Source organism: Equus caballus, chromosome 7, assembly GCF_041296265.1.
Source record: "Equus caballus isolate H_3958 breed thoroughbred chromosome 7, TB-T2T, whole genome shotgun sequence".
Lineage (NCBI taxonomy): Eukaryota > Metazoa > Chordata > Mammalia > Perissodactyla > Equidae > Equus > Equus caballus.
The window spans coordinates 53900363-53915077 of NC_091690.1; the positions used below are offsets into that span (position 1 = coordinate 53900363).

General features: G+C 39.1%; 1 protein-coding gene across 1 annotated transcript; it reads right to left on the minus strand.

Annotated features, from left to right (window-relative positions):
- Positions 1–6452: 6452 nt before the first annotated feature.
- On the minus strand, positions 6453–9802 carry OR7D4H (olfactory receptor family 7 subfamily D member 4H). Its single transcript, XM_070274159.1, has one exon. It carries the CDS (start codon positions 9355–9357, stop codon positions 8314–8316), a length of 1044 nt encoding a protein of 347 aa, XP_070130260.1. The 5' UTR covers positions 9358–9802; the 3' UTR covers positions 6453–8313.
- Positions 9803–14715: the final 4913 nt, after the last annotated feature.

The following is a 14715-nucleotide window of genomic DNA, read 5'->3' on the forward strand; positions in this document are numbered from 1 at the left end:
GCAGCTAGTGTGTCTGCCAGGAAAGGAGATAAACGCAATGTTTAATGAGCATCCAACTGGCACCTCAGCTAGTGAGCACCTCATGATTCCACCTTTAGGAAACTTCACACTTTGTTGAGTTTTTCCAATGACAGTGATTCATTCAGCCAAGTGGTAGCCCATTTCCACTTTAAATGTGTGTGATCATTCAGACTTTCCTTAATTTAGCAGAAATCTCTCTCTCTTTTCTCCCATTCCCCAAATTTAACTCTTTTATTCAAATCTACAGACATAAACCGATTTTGTCTTTGATAAAATTATTGTGTTTGGAATTTGGAATTTAGAAGACAATGATTTTGTCTTCCAAAATTATTGAAGACAATGGAGAGCTTTACTTTGGTAATCTTCACAATTCCTTCATTCTAAGAACTCTGTAATAGTGGTTAAGACACAGATTTTCCACTTAAACAACCTGAATTCCGTGACCTGATGGTTCCTATTGATGTCACAGTTAATTCTCATGTGTATCATTTTTTTTTCCCTAAAATTGCGGTTACTGCTATTACCTTCTGTGTAAGGTTTAGAAATGCCTTTGTACATAGTAGGATCTCAAACAGTGATAGCTTTTGTTATCATTATTAATCTGTTCTTTTTTAATCACATATTTTATTTTTTAGTTTTTTGGAGCTTGGCCCTGAGCTAACATCTCTTGCCAATCTTCCTCTTTTTATTTTTCTCCTCAAATCCCCAGCAAATAGGTGTATCCTAGTTGTAAGTTGTTCTATTTCCTCTATGTGGAATGCTGCCGCAGAATGGCATGACCATGCCTAGGATCCAAACCAGCAAACCCCAGGCCACTGAAGTGGAGCATGTGCACTTAACCACTCAGCCACAGGGCCAGCCCCAACTGTTCTTTTTAAGGTAATTATTCGTAATATATAACTCTCCCATAGTACGGTACAGACCATGATTTAGAAAATGGGATCTTGAATCAGACTTTATAGAATTTTCCTCCACCACCTACTATCTCCGTGACCTTGAGGAAGTTATTTAATCTCTCTTAGCTACAGATCCTTTACCTCTACAGTGGGAGTAGTAAACGCGCCCTATATTGTTAAGACTGTTGAGTCAATTAAATGAGATGATGTATGTAATTTTTCTTGTTATTCCTGTGACATACAATGGACACTTGATAAATGTCAGCTTCCATTCTTAACATCACAATAAATCTGTCTTTCATGGCTATCACTTATTAAATTTCCCTTAAACTGGAGCTGCCAATCAAGGATGGAATTCTGATCATTATAAAAACAACAGGGTTGTTACCTCTTTTGACCACCTTGCAGCACTAATTAGTGAAGATACCTCTGGCTTCCTCTTTCCTAGACTGCTGCCAGGCAGATTCTTCCAAGAAGAGGAAAAGGTGTGTGGACTACATATAAGAGGAGGAAACAAAATCTCAAAAGTATTAAAATAAAATACAAGGCGTGTGTGCTCATGTGTACATGTTCAGAAGGGGAGATGTGTTGTATTAACGATCAATGCACTTAAATTTAAAAAGAATATGATTGCTATATTGGACAAAAAATATTTAAAGTGTCTATAAATCATATCATCCAAAAAATTGAAAATTTAAGATTTGAAAATAAATATTTGTATTCTCTGGGGGGGGGAAGGTCAGTGTTAATTCCTAGAGAATGCTAAATAATTAGAGAGAAAATATCATTGAGGACCAATTTATTTCTAGGAAGGTGGGTAGAAAAGACTTCCCTAAAATATGAATATTTGAGCTATGAAAGGAAGGATGGGTAATTTTTAATCAGGGGAAGTAAGGAAAGGACCAGCATTTTGGGCTGAGAGAACAGAATTCCTAGTTGCCCTGTGGGTCAGTGAGCTTGAGAATGGAAGGATTTGAGAGGCTAGTGAGATGGAGAACAGAGAGTGAGGGTCAGGAGGACAGAGTGTGGAGGCCCACAAGCCCAGCATCCTGTACCATTCCTTGATGTACCTCTCATGTTGGTAATTTTACATTTATTTTGGGGTGCGAGGATGTGAGTGCTTTTGCTCACGATTGTCTTTCCAGGGACTTACGTGTTGCATGACACATAGCAGGTGTTCAACACACAAATGTTAGATGTGTAATAAAGACTGAGGTGCAAAATGTCAACTGTAAAAAAGTATACAAAAAATAATCTTCATGCTCACATATACCAGAATACAGACACAAAATTTAATAGTAAAATTAAATGGAGGGCTTTTATATGTATTTTAAGAAAATATTACATCATCAATAAATAATACTTATTCTAGAAATGGGAAGTTGGTTGAATACTGTGATGTTTGTTCACATAACTCATCACTAAAATAGGTCAATGAAGAGAAATCATAATCATAGTTACAATAGAAAATGCATTTGGAAAAGTATAACAGTCATTACTGTAGTTAGCAGCTAGGATAGAGCCTCTCATTAAATGAGGAAACTGAGAACAATTTTTAAACTCAATAAAGAATAGTTATATTAAATCTGCAGCCAACAGGATATTCTACATTAAAACACTAAAATATTTGTGTTAAATTCATAAAGAGACCAAGGCAGTTGACTCTAAATTCAATCACTTCATATTCCTCTGAATATTTCAAGAGACTGGTAAGATCAGTAAAGAAAATTGGCCTGAGTACACAACACCAGGAATAATTATGTTATTTGAGATGATATTACGGTCAGTAAAGTGAAACAACAAGAAGAAGAATCAATACAGAACTATTAAGTGCTAAAAGTGAGTCAAATCTGTTGCAAAAAATGGTCAGGGCACATAGAAGAAAAATACAGTCACATTAGGAGCAAAGTAGAAAATACCTGGTGCATAATAGATCTCCAGTGAGTGGTTAGTGAAGAAATTATTAGACACAAGAAATCCAACAGGAGTCTACAATTACGGGAAAGAGTAGCGAAGAAGTAGAGACTCTCTGGAAAATAACTCTTATTGGAGAATTGCTCTAGATTCCAAAAAGTGTGAGAAGGAAACAGAAAAGATCTGGTTCAGTAGACATAAGATACCTTCAAAATACAGAGACCGCACCTTCATAGACTAAATAAATATGGGACTGTCCCAGTCTCATTACTCTTGAGGGAAAGCCCAGTACCCATATTCTCTCCTCTTTGCCTTCTTCCTCCACCAGCCTTCACTGGGATACACTGACCCTCTCTGACGGTTATCACTGGAGTTTTCTGTTCTCTGAGGTCTGTCCCTAGGAAGCCCAACTGGGTTTGCATTGGGCTGAGATTACATAATTATAGGTAAAGGACAACAGCAAGATGTTTAGAGTTTCCAATGTCTCAAGGGTTGAATTCTCAGAGCCTCTCATTAAAAAAATTGTTCTCTTGACTCTCCTCTCGGCAAACAATTCAGCTCCCTTGGGGTACAAATATAAGAGAATGGACAATTCAGCCAATGAGTCTGGATAGGCAGCAAACGGGGAAACTGAATTTATTTCCTTCAAGGAGAAACTCTTCTTAATTTAATTTGACATAAAAAATACAAGGTGTCTCAGAAGGAAAGTTTAATTTCTGCAAGAACCAAACTCAGGAGACAGCTTTCTGTGATGTTCTTCTCTTGGAGTCTTTGGAGATTTTGTGGCTCACTTGGTGTCCAGAATGTCATGAAGACAAACAGATCCTTTCTGAAGAACAGCAAAGGGGTTAACAGTTTTGGTTTTGTTGAAAGGACTAATCAGATGAGGATGAAAACATCCCTTGATATTTGCTGGTGACATGGAAACTTTTGTTGATATTAGTGAGGGATCCACTTATGACCTCTCAATAGAGGGACATGGTGGAAGTAATCAGGGAGAGTGGGTTGAAGAGTGAGTATTGAGGAAATATGTGTGGCAAACATAAATCATATAGAAAGTTTGTCCAACAAACAGAGGGCAGTGGTAAGACATATCCTGAAGTGAGTATCAAGTACGGGAGAGTTAAAAAACTTGTAATGAAAGATATTTAAGTTCAAAGAGAATGATCGTATTTCAGTGGACATTTGACTACACAGGAGGTGTTGACTACATTATTCACAGGATGCAATGTACACTCCAAATCAAGGACAATCATAATGTGCTGTATCTCCAAATTAGAGAATATATAGGTCCAGAAATCAACCATTGGAAGTAGAAGCAACCCCATCTCACATCTCTCCCAGTGAGCCACTTGGAGAGTTTGTGCTTTAGGTTTTCACAGTTCTGACCTCTGTGTGTTTAGAGGTCATGACTCCTAAAGGGCTATCACTTCCCGAAGTATGACAAAAGTCCCAGTAAACGTCAAGCTATCTTGCTTCTTGGCATTTCAGGTCTCTCATGCCAAGAAGAGGAGTCATTGTCCCTGCAGGTGTAATTGACTCTGGTCATCTGTGTCATTGTGTGACCATGAAAATGGACATGCACTGGTACTCTGCTGTGTTCAGTCAGTGGCTGGGAGCAGCCCAGGAGCAACCTCAGTGCCAACACAGTGGGGGATGCAGATGGCTGTTGGTGAGTTATGCTCCCACAGTAAGACATCTGAGTGGTGCGACCTTGGAAGAAGCAGATTCGTTTAGCTGAGTTCAATTCTCAAAGAGGGCTGAAGGCTGAGGGCTGTCAGATGGGTGCAACCCCTGAACCTGGAATAATAAGCCCTTAATCTGGAAGGAGGATCTGGGCACGGCAGCATGGAATTCACTAGAGTCCATCACATGGGACAACTGAATACCTTTTTTTTAATTGAGATACAGTTGACATACAATATTATATTATTTTTAGGTGTATACGATGAGTCAACATTTTTATATACTGGGAAATGGTCACCACGATAAATCTAGTTAAGATCCATCATCACACAGAGTTACAAATTATTTTCCTTGTCATGAGAACTTTTAAGATCTACTCTCTTTGCAATTTTCCAATATACCATACAGTATTAGAAACTATCATCACATGCTGTATATTACATCCCCATGACTTATTTACTTTATAACTGGAAGCTTGTCCCTTTTTATCACCTTCATCCATTCCTCCCACACTCTGGCAACCACCAGTGTGTTATCTATATCTATAAGTTTGGTTTTTGTTTGTTTTTTCGGCTGTCTTGATCAGTATGTTAAAGAACAAGAGGTCAATAATTCTTACCACAGGAATTTAAATATGTTTCAACTTTAAGAAATTTATTTTCATTAATATATTTCAGAAATATATCAATACAAAAGCTGGCGAGTCCAACTGGAATCAAAATGAATTTGAGAATTTTTAACAGTCATTGCTGCAAATAGTGGTGTGTATGTGTGTGGGCATGGAGAAATGCAAGCTCTCAAAATAGGAAAATAAGGATATATCATCCAAATGAAAAATAATGTAGATTTTTCAATGAGATTTAATGTTCCATTGAACACGGATGCCTTAAGAAATGACAATAAACATGCAAGAATTGCTACTATGAACCATATGTTGTAAACATTATTCTGACCATGGAAACACATGGATAAGATGAAAAAAGGGGACATAAGCATTGTAAAGTAAAAGACAAGTGTATCATTATTAGGAGACAAGACTTTGGAGGTGGAGAGGCCTGAGATCTCTGAAGATGCAGCCCCATGTGGGAGCTTCATCATCCGTTTCAACAAATCCCCTAGGGCACTTGGTTTCAAATTTTAGCCATGTTTATGATCCACCTAGATGGTTTATTAAACACAAATAGCTGGGTGTGAACTTGGAGTTTCTCATTTAGTAGAACTGGGATAAAGGACAAGAATTTGTGTATCTAACAATCTCCCGAGGGTTGCTGGTCCTGCTGGTCTGGAGACACTTCCAGAGACACTTGTGTCCCTAGCACTCTGGTCTAAGAAAAGGTTTTCCTCCACTGTTTCTCTCCCCCTCCTCACCCTGCCCTCAGCCTTTACTGGGAAACACTGGTTCTTTCAGATGGCATCTGAAACCCCTGATGGTCCTGTCTCTTTCTCCTATGGTGGCTTTTCCCCAGAAAGTGCAGGGAAAACCTCCAGGTAGGGAATTCATAACCCATATCTCTGGGAGGCCCAAGATGGTTTGCCTTGGGGACACTGAGACCTTATTTAAAGTTTCCAGGACACTGGGGGCTGAATGATCAGACCTCCTCATTAATAAATTGTTCTATTGTCATTCTACTCTATAAACAATTAAGCTCCCTTCAGGTAGAAGGAGAATAACAGAAACAAAACTTTCTGCCACCTCCCTTTCCCTGAAGATAGCTGCAGAGAGAGATGGGTTTCTTTCTTCCAATTATTCCTTCTTTATCTGATACATGCAACATTTGCAGGCAACAAGATCATCCTCCTGGAGATTAAAAAATTTATCTTCCTTCAAAGAAGTCTCTCAGGTCTCCTTATGTTCCTGCCCTAATTCTTGCCATCTCTTCACAGGATTAATTTCAAAGTTAGGAGTTTCTCCTTGAAGGATGTGTCACTGTTACAAGAAGCCCAATAGACTTGACTCTCAGAATCCCATTGTCACAAAAATGAAATGCTTAAGAAGGGTCCCCTTTCCAGAAGGGACCTCCAATAATTACCTTCTTTTGTATCTCAAAGTACCTAAATATTTTCATGATGCTGTCTTTATACATCAGACTTTATTACCTGTGTTTGTTTTGGTACCCACAGAAGCAGACGCTGAGCCAAAGATTCATGTACAAACACTTTATGGGAAGGAGCAATGAATGGATGAGAGCAGCAGAAGTGGATGCGGGGAAGAAAATACATCCAGTAAAGCTTGCATTATGTCATCTACCACAGGAAATGAGCAGAGTTTTTATCCTGTGAGTAAATTCTGAAAAATGGTACAAACTTCAAACTTCAGAATTATCCCAGCTAAAGGGTGAAGGAGAGGGCATACCCCACAACTCTCCCTCAAGGACTGTCTCTGAGGGAACATAATTCCTTGTTACTTAATCCACAACATACTTGGCAAAGAAGGTTCCAGATGGTGCTTGCACTTGGCAGTCATGCAATGGAGATGTTGAAAGGATCCCAGAAAACATGAGACGACTGTCAACAGCATATACTTCTCCATCCTTTCCCGCAGACTCAATTCTACCAACATTCTTCTCAAAAGCTGAGCTAAGTTCTCAACACCTTCCACATGTGTGTAACTATGATTCCTGATGGCACCTCCAGAAAGTCCCCCAAAATATATACAACTGAATGATAAAGCAACTCTGATTCTATTATATTCATTATTACATTTTTTTAGGATCTTAGAGGGTATATGTCAAAATTGCAATGATGGAAAATAAAGGTCAAATAAAGGAAGTAAGGGATGCAAGGAGGGAAGAAATGAAGGAAGGATGGAAGGAAGAAAGAGAGTAATGAAGGAAGGAAGGGGATGAATGGAAGGAACACAAAGAATGAAGCAACATCTCAGAGTTATTCTAGGTGGTATATTACTATGAATCATCTGAACAAACCAGCTTACAAATGTACATTCCTACTTTGAAGTTGAAAATCTCATCACTATTCTCATGAAAAGTAGTGTAGCAAAGTCATGGTCAGCTAACCAGGTTAGAATCAAACACAATCCCAGTCTCTTCTTTTGAAAAGTGGGGTAAATGAGAGACAATATCTCAAAGAAATGTTTTCCAGATGAAATAAAGTGATACATGTGAAAAGACAAGCGCAATCCTGATGTGGTAAGTGCTTTGTTGTGATGACTGTATTATTTTTATTCCATTTCCTCTGGAGAAAACAAGTGCACAACCAAATGTAGGTGAAGAACCTCAACAGTAGAGAGGATAATTTGGGAAACCACATCAGCACTTGATATGATAAGTGCTTTAAATCTAAAGTTACAAATCTTAAGAACGACTACAAGAAATCTGACCAAATGTGGAACTTTAATGCACAGCATATAGAGAAGAAAAGTCAGAAAGGAATTACTGAGGAGATTGTTGAGGAGAAACTAATACAAAAACAAAACTGGGGGCCGGCACCGTGGTCGAGTGGTTAAGTTTGCGCGCTCTGCTTCCGTGGCCCAGGATTTCGCTGGTTCAGATCCTGTGTGCAGACATGGCACTGCTCATCAGGCCATGCTGAGGCAGCATCACACATGCCACAACTAGAAGGACCTACAACTAAGGATACACAATTATGTCCATGGGTGTTTTGGAGAGAAAAAGGAAAAATTAAAACATCTTTAAAAAAATAACTGAAGTCATAGATGTTCTGGGAATTGAGGAAATCAAACATGTCTTTTAGCGAAGAAAAAGAACCAGGAGATTTAAATTGCAGCACTTGCCTTTGGGGCCCACAGGGTCCACTTAGTTCTGAGGCACGTGACTTATCACACACAAGGGGTTGCTCGATTGAGGAGCCTTCCCAGGGCCCCCTTCACATCCTTATTCCTCAGGCTGTAGATGAAGGGGTTCAGCATGGGGGTGACCACAGTGTACATCACTGAGGTGGCTGAGCTTCTCTGGGAAGAATGGGTCACAGCAGAGCTGAGGTAGACCCCCAGGCTTGTCCCATAAAACAAGGAGACTGCAGAGAGGTGAGACCCACAGGTGGAAAATGCTTTATATTTTCCTCCTGCAGAGGACATCCTCATTAAGGAAGAGACAATCTGAGAGTAAGAAAAGAGGATCCCGGTGAGAGGAAATGCACACAGGAGGGCAGTGGCCACATACAAGGAGATATTATTGATGAGAGTGTCAGAGCAGGCCACCTTGAGAACCTGAGCCAGTTCACAGAAGAAATGTGGAATTTCAGTGCCTATGCAGAAGGTCAGTCGTACCATCAGTAGAATATGAAACAGGGAGACAGATAAAATGATCAACCAACACATCAGAACCAAGATGCAGCAGAGTCGTGGGTTCATGATGACCACGTAGTGCAAGGGGTGGCAGATGGCCACAAATCTGTCATAGGCCATCACAGTCAGGAGGAAATCGTCCATTCCAGCAAAAACCATAAAAAAATACACCTGACTGAGACATCCTATGTAGGAGATATCTTTGTTCTGTTTCTGGTTGTTCACTAGCATCTTTGGGATTGTGGTGGAGATGAAGCAGATGTCAACAAAGGACAGGTTTGAGAGGAAGAAATACATGGGGGTGTGGAGGTGGGAGTCAGAGCTGATGGCCAGGATGATGAGCAGGTTCCCAAGCACGGTGACCAGGTACATGGACAGGAACACTCCAAAGAGCAAGGGCTGCAGTTCAGGATCCTCTGAGAGACCCAGGAGGAGGAATTCTGATACTTCTGTGTGGTTTCCTGCTTCCATGTAGCTAGTATGTCTGCCAGGAAAGGAGATAAAAGCAACATTTAATGAGCATCCAACTGGCACCTCAGCTAGTGAGCACCTCGTGATTCCACCTTTAGGAAGCATCACCCTCTGTTGAGTTTTTCCAATGACAGTGATTCATTCAGCCAAGTGGTAGCCCATTTCCACTTTAAATGTGTGTGATCATTCAGACTTTTCTTAATTTAACAGAAAACTCTCTCTTTTCTCCTACTCACTGATTTTAACTCTCTTATTCAAATCTATGGACATAAGCCAATTTTGTCTTTGATATGACTCTTCCAAAATCATAGAGACAATGAATAACTTTACTTTGGTAATCTCCACAATTCCTTCATTCTAAGCACTCTTTAATAGTGGGTAAGACACAGATTTTCCACTTAAACAACCTGACTTCTGTGACCTGATGGTTTCAATTGATGTCACAGTTAATTCTCATGCGTATCATTTTTTTTCCTAAAACTGTGGTTACTGCTATTACCTTCTGTGTAAGCTTTAGAAATGCCTTTGTACACAGTAGGATCTCAAAAAGTGATAGCTTTTATTATCATTATTAATCTGTTCTTTTTTATCGTATATTTTATTTTTTATTTTTTTGAAGCTTGGTCCTGAACTAACTTGTCTTGACAATCTGCCTCATTTTATTTCTCTCCTCAAATCCCCAGCAAATAGGTGTATCTTAGTTGTAAATCATTCTATCTGCTCTAGGTGGAATGCTGCCATAGATGGCATGACTGTGCCCAGAATCCAAACCAGCAAACCCCAGGCCACTGAACTGGAACATGTGGACCTAACCACTCGCCCATGGGGCCAGCCCCAACTGTTCTTTTTATGACAATTATTTTTGATATATAACTCTCCCATAGTACAATACAGAGCATGATTTAGAAAATGGGATCTTGAGTCAGACTTTATAGAATAGAATTTTCCTCCACCAGCTACTATCTCCATGACCTTGAGGAAGTTATTTAATCTCTCTTAGCTACAGATCCTTTACCTCTACAGTGGGAGTAGTAAACACGCCCTATATTGTTAAGGCTTTTCAGTCAATTAAATGAGATGATGTATGTAATTTTTCTTGTTATTCCTGTGACATACAATGGACACTTGATAAATGTCAGCTTCCATTCTTAACATCACAATAAATCTGTCTTTCATGGCTATCACTTATTAAATTTCCCTTAAACTGGAGCTGCCGATCAAGGATGGAATTCTGATCATTATAAACACAACAGGGTTGTTACCTCTTTTGACCACCTTGCAGCACTAATTAGTGAAGATACCTCTGGCTTCCTCTTTCCTAGACTGCTGCCAGGCAGATTCTTCCAAGAAGAGGAAAAGGCGTGTGGACTACATATAAGAGGAGGAAACAAAATCTCAAAAGTATTAAAATAAAATACAAGGCGTGTGTGCTCATGTGTACATGTTCAGAAGGGGAGATGTGTTGTATTAACGATCAATGCACTTAAATTTAAAAAGAATATGATTGCTATATTGGACAAAAAATATTTAAAGTGTCTATAAATCATATCATCCAAAAAATTGAAAATTTAAGATTTGAAAATAAATATTTGTATTCTCTGGGGGGGGGAAGGTCAGTGTTAATTCCTAGAGAATGCTAATTAATTAGAGAGAAAAATATCATTGAAGACTAATTTAGTGCTGGGAAGGTGGGTAGAAAAGACTTCCCTAAAATATGAATATTTGAGCTATGAAAGGAAGGATGGGTAATTTTTAATCAGGAGAAGTAAGGAAAGGACCAGTATTTTGGGCTGAGAGAACAGAATTCCTAGTTGCCCTGTGGGTCAGTGAGCTTGAGAATGGAAGGATTTGAGAGGCTAGTGAGATGGAGAACAGAGAGTGAGGGTCAGGAGAACAGAGTGCAGGAGGCCCACAAGCCCAGCATCCTCTACTATTCCTTGATGTGCCTCTCATGTTGGTAATTTTACATTTATTTTGGGGTGTGAGGATGTGAGTGCTTTTGCTCATGATTGTCTTTCCAGGGACTTACATGTTGCATGGTACTCAACACACAAATATTAGATGCATAATAAAGACTGAGGTGCCAAATGTGAACTGTAAAAAAGTATACAAAAAATAATCTTCATACTCACAATACCAGAATGCAGACATAAAATTTAATAGTAAAATTAAATCGAGTGCTTTTATATGTATTTTAAGAGAATAGTACATCATCAATAAATAATACCTATTCTAGAAATGGGAAGCTGGTTTAATACTGTGATGTTTGTTCACATAACTCATCACTAAAATAGGTCAATGAAGAGAAATCATAATCATAATTACAATAGAAAATGCATTTGGAAAAGTATAAGAGTCATTCCTATAGCTAGCAGCTAGGATAGAGCCTCTCATTAAATGAGGAAACGAGAACAATTTTTAAACTCAATAAATAGTTATATTAAATCTGCAGCCAACAGGATATTCTATATTAAAACACTAAAATATTTGTGTTAAATTCATAAAGAGACCAAGGCAGTCGACTCTAAATTCAATCACTCCATATTCACCTGAGTATTTCAAGAGACTGGTAAGATCAGTAAAGAAAATTGGCCTGAGTACACAACACCAGGAATGATTATCTTATTTGAGATGATATTATGGTCACTAAAATTAAACAACAACAGCAAAAATCAATACAGAACTGTTAAGTGCTATCAGTGAGTCAAATCTGTTGCTAAAAATGGTCAGGGCATATAAAAGAAAAACACAGTCACGTTAGGAACAAAGCAGACAACACCTGGTGCATAATAGATCTCCAGTGAGTGGTTAGTGAAAAAAATGATTGGACACAGGAAATCCAACAGGAGCCTACAGTTATGGGAAAGAATAGAGAAGAGGTAGAGACTCTCTGGAAAATAACTCTAATCAGAGAAATGCTGTAGATTCCAAAAAGGATGAGAAGGAAACAGAAAAGATCTGGTTCAGTAGATATAAGGTACCTTCAAAATACAGAGACTGCACCTTCATAGACTAAATAAATATGGGACTGTCCCAGTCTCATTACTCTGAGGGAAAGCCCAGTATCCATTTTCTCTTCTCTTTGCCTTCTTCCTCCACCAGCACTCACTGGGATACACTGACCCTCTCTGATGATTATCACTGGAGTTTTCTGTTCTCTGAGGTCTGTCCCTAGGAAGCCCAACTGACTTTGCATTTGGCTGAGATTGCATAATTATAGGTAAAGGACAACAGCAAGATGTTTAAAGTTTCCAGTGTCTCAAGGGTTGAATTCTCAGAGCCTCTCATTAAAAAAATTGTTCTCTTGACTCTCCTCTCAGCAAACAATTCAGCTCCCTTGGGGTACAAATATAAGAGAATGGACAATTCAGCCAATATTGTGTCTGGATAGGCAGCAAAGGGGGAAATTGAATTTATTTCCTTCAAGGAGAAACTCTTCTTAACTTGATTTGACATAAAAATACAAGGTGTCTCAGAAGAAAACTTTAATTTCTGCAAGAACCAAACTCAGGAGACAGCTTTCTGCGATGTTCTTCTCTTGGAGTCTTTGGAGATTTTGTGGCTCACTTGGTGTCCAGAATGTCATGAAGACAAACAGATCCTTTCTGAAGAACAGCAAAGGAGTTAACAGTTTTGGTTTTGTTGAAAGGACTAATCAGATGAGGATGAAAACATCCCTTGATATTTGTTGGTGACATGAAAACTTTTCTTGATATTAGTGAGGGATCAATTTATGACCCCTCAATAGAGGAACAGGGGTGGAAGTAATCAGGGAGAGTGGGTTGAAGAGTGAGTATTGAGGAAATATGTGTGGCAAATATAAATCATATAGAAAGTTTGTCCGACAAACAGAGGGCAGTGGCAAGACATATCCTGAAGTGAGAATCAAGCATGGGAGAGTTAAAAAACTTTTAAGGAAAGATATTTAAGTTCAAAGAGAATGATCGTATTTCAGTGGACATTTGACTACACAGGAGGTGTTGACTACATTATTCACAGGATGCAATGTACACTCCAAATCAAGGACAATCATAATGTGCTGTATCTCCAAATTAGAGAATACATAGTTCCAGAAATCAACCATTGGAAGTAGAAGCAACCCCATCTCACATCTCTCCCAGTGAGCCACTTGGAGAGTTTGTGCTTTAGGTTTTCACAGTTCTGACCTCTGCGTGTTTAGAGGTCATGACTCCTAAAGGGCTATCACTTCCCGAAGTATGACAAAAGTCCCAGTAAACGTCAAACTATGTTGCTTCTTGGCATTTCAGGTCTCTCATGCCAAGAAGAGGAGTCATTGTCCCTGCATGTGTAATTGACTCTGGTCATCCGTGTCATTGTGTGACCATGAAAATGGGCATGCACTGGTACTCTGCTGTGTTCAGTCAGTGGCTGGGAGCAGCCCAGGAGCACCCTCAGTGCCAACACAGTGGGGGATGCAGATGGCTGTTGGTCAGTTATACTCCCACTGTAAGACATCTGAGTGGTGCGACCTTGGAAGAAGCAGATTCGTTTAGCTGAGTTCAATTCTCAAAGAGGGCTGAAGGCTGAGGGCTGTCAGGTGGCTGCCACCCCTGAACCTGGAATAATAAGCCCTTAATTTGGAAGGAGGATCTGAGCACAGCAGCATGGAATTCACTAGAGTCCATCACATGGGACAATTGAATACCTTCTTTTTAATTGAGATATAGTTGACATACAATATTATGTTAGTTTTAGGTGTGCAACATGATGACTCAACATTTTTATGTACTGGGACATGGTCACCACAATGAACCTAGTTAACATCTGTCACCACACAGAGTTGCAAATTATTTTTCTTGTCATGAGAACTTTTAAGATCTACTCTCTTAACAACTTTCCAATTTACAATACAGTATTAGAAACTATCATCACATCCTGTACATAGGATTTAATTTCAAAGTTAGGAGTTTCTACCTGAAGGACGTGTTACTGTTCCAAGAAACCCAATAGACTTGACCCTCAGAATCCCATTGTCACAAAAATGAAATGGTTAAGAAAGGTCCCCTTTCCAGAAGGGAGAATGCAAACACTAACAACTTTGGTACTGAAAATCAAGCATTTTGAAGAATGGAAATATCCTGAGAATTGACTGGGCACATGATGTTACTGCAGAGCTTGAGGAGATCAATTGTGATGGAGGTAGAAAGACACCAGATGAGTTGGTTGAAGAAAGAGTGAGCAGAATAGAAATGGAAGTAACAAGTATAGACCAAATGCTCCAAGAGTTGGGAGCAATACCCAAAGGGGAGTATGGGTCTATAAATGAGTGGCATTGTCGTTGAAAGAAATGGGAATGTGGAACATCCCCATGATATTGGAAATTCTTACATTTCAAGAAGACATTAGTATATACAGGATAAAGGATAAGGGAGAGCTGAAGTTCTGCCCAAAGTTAGGAAGGGAAAGGATTCAAAGTTCAGCCAGACGATTTTAATAGACAGT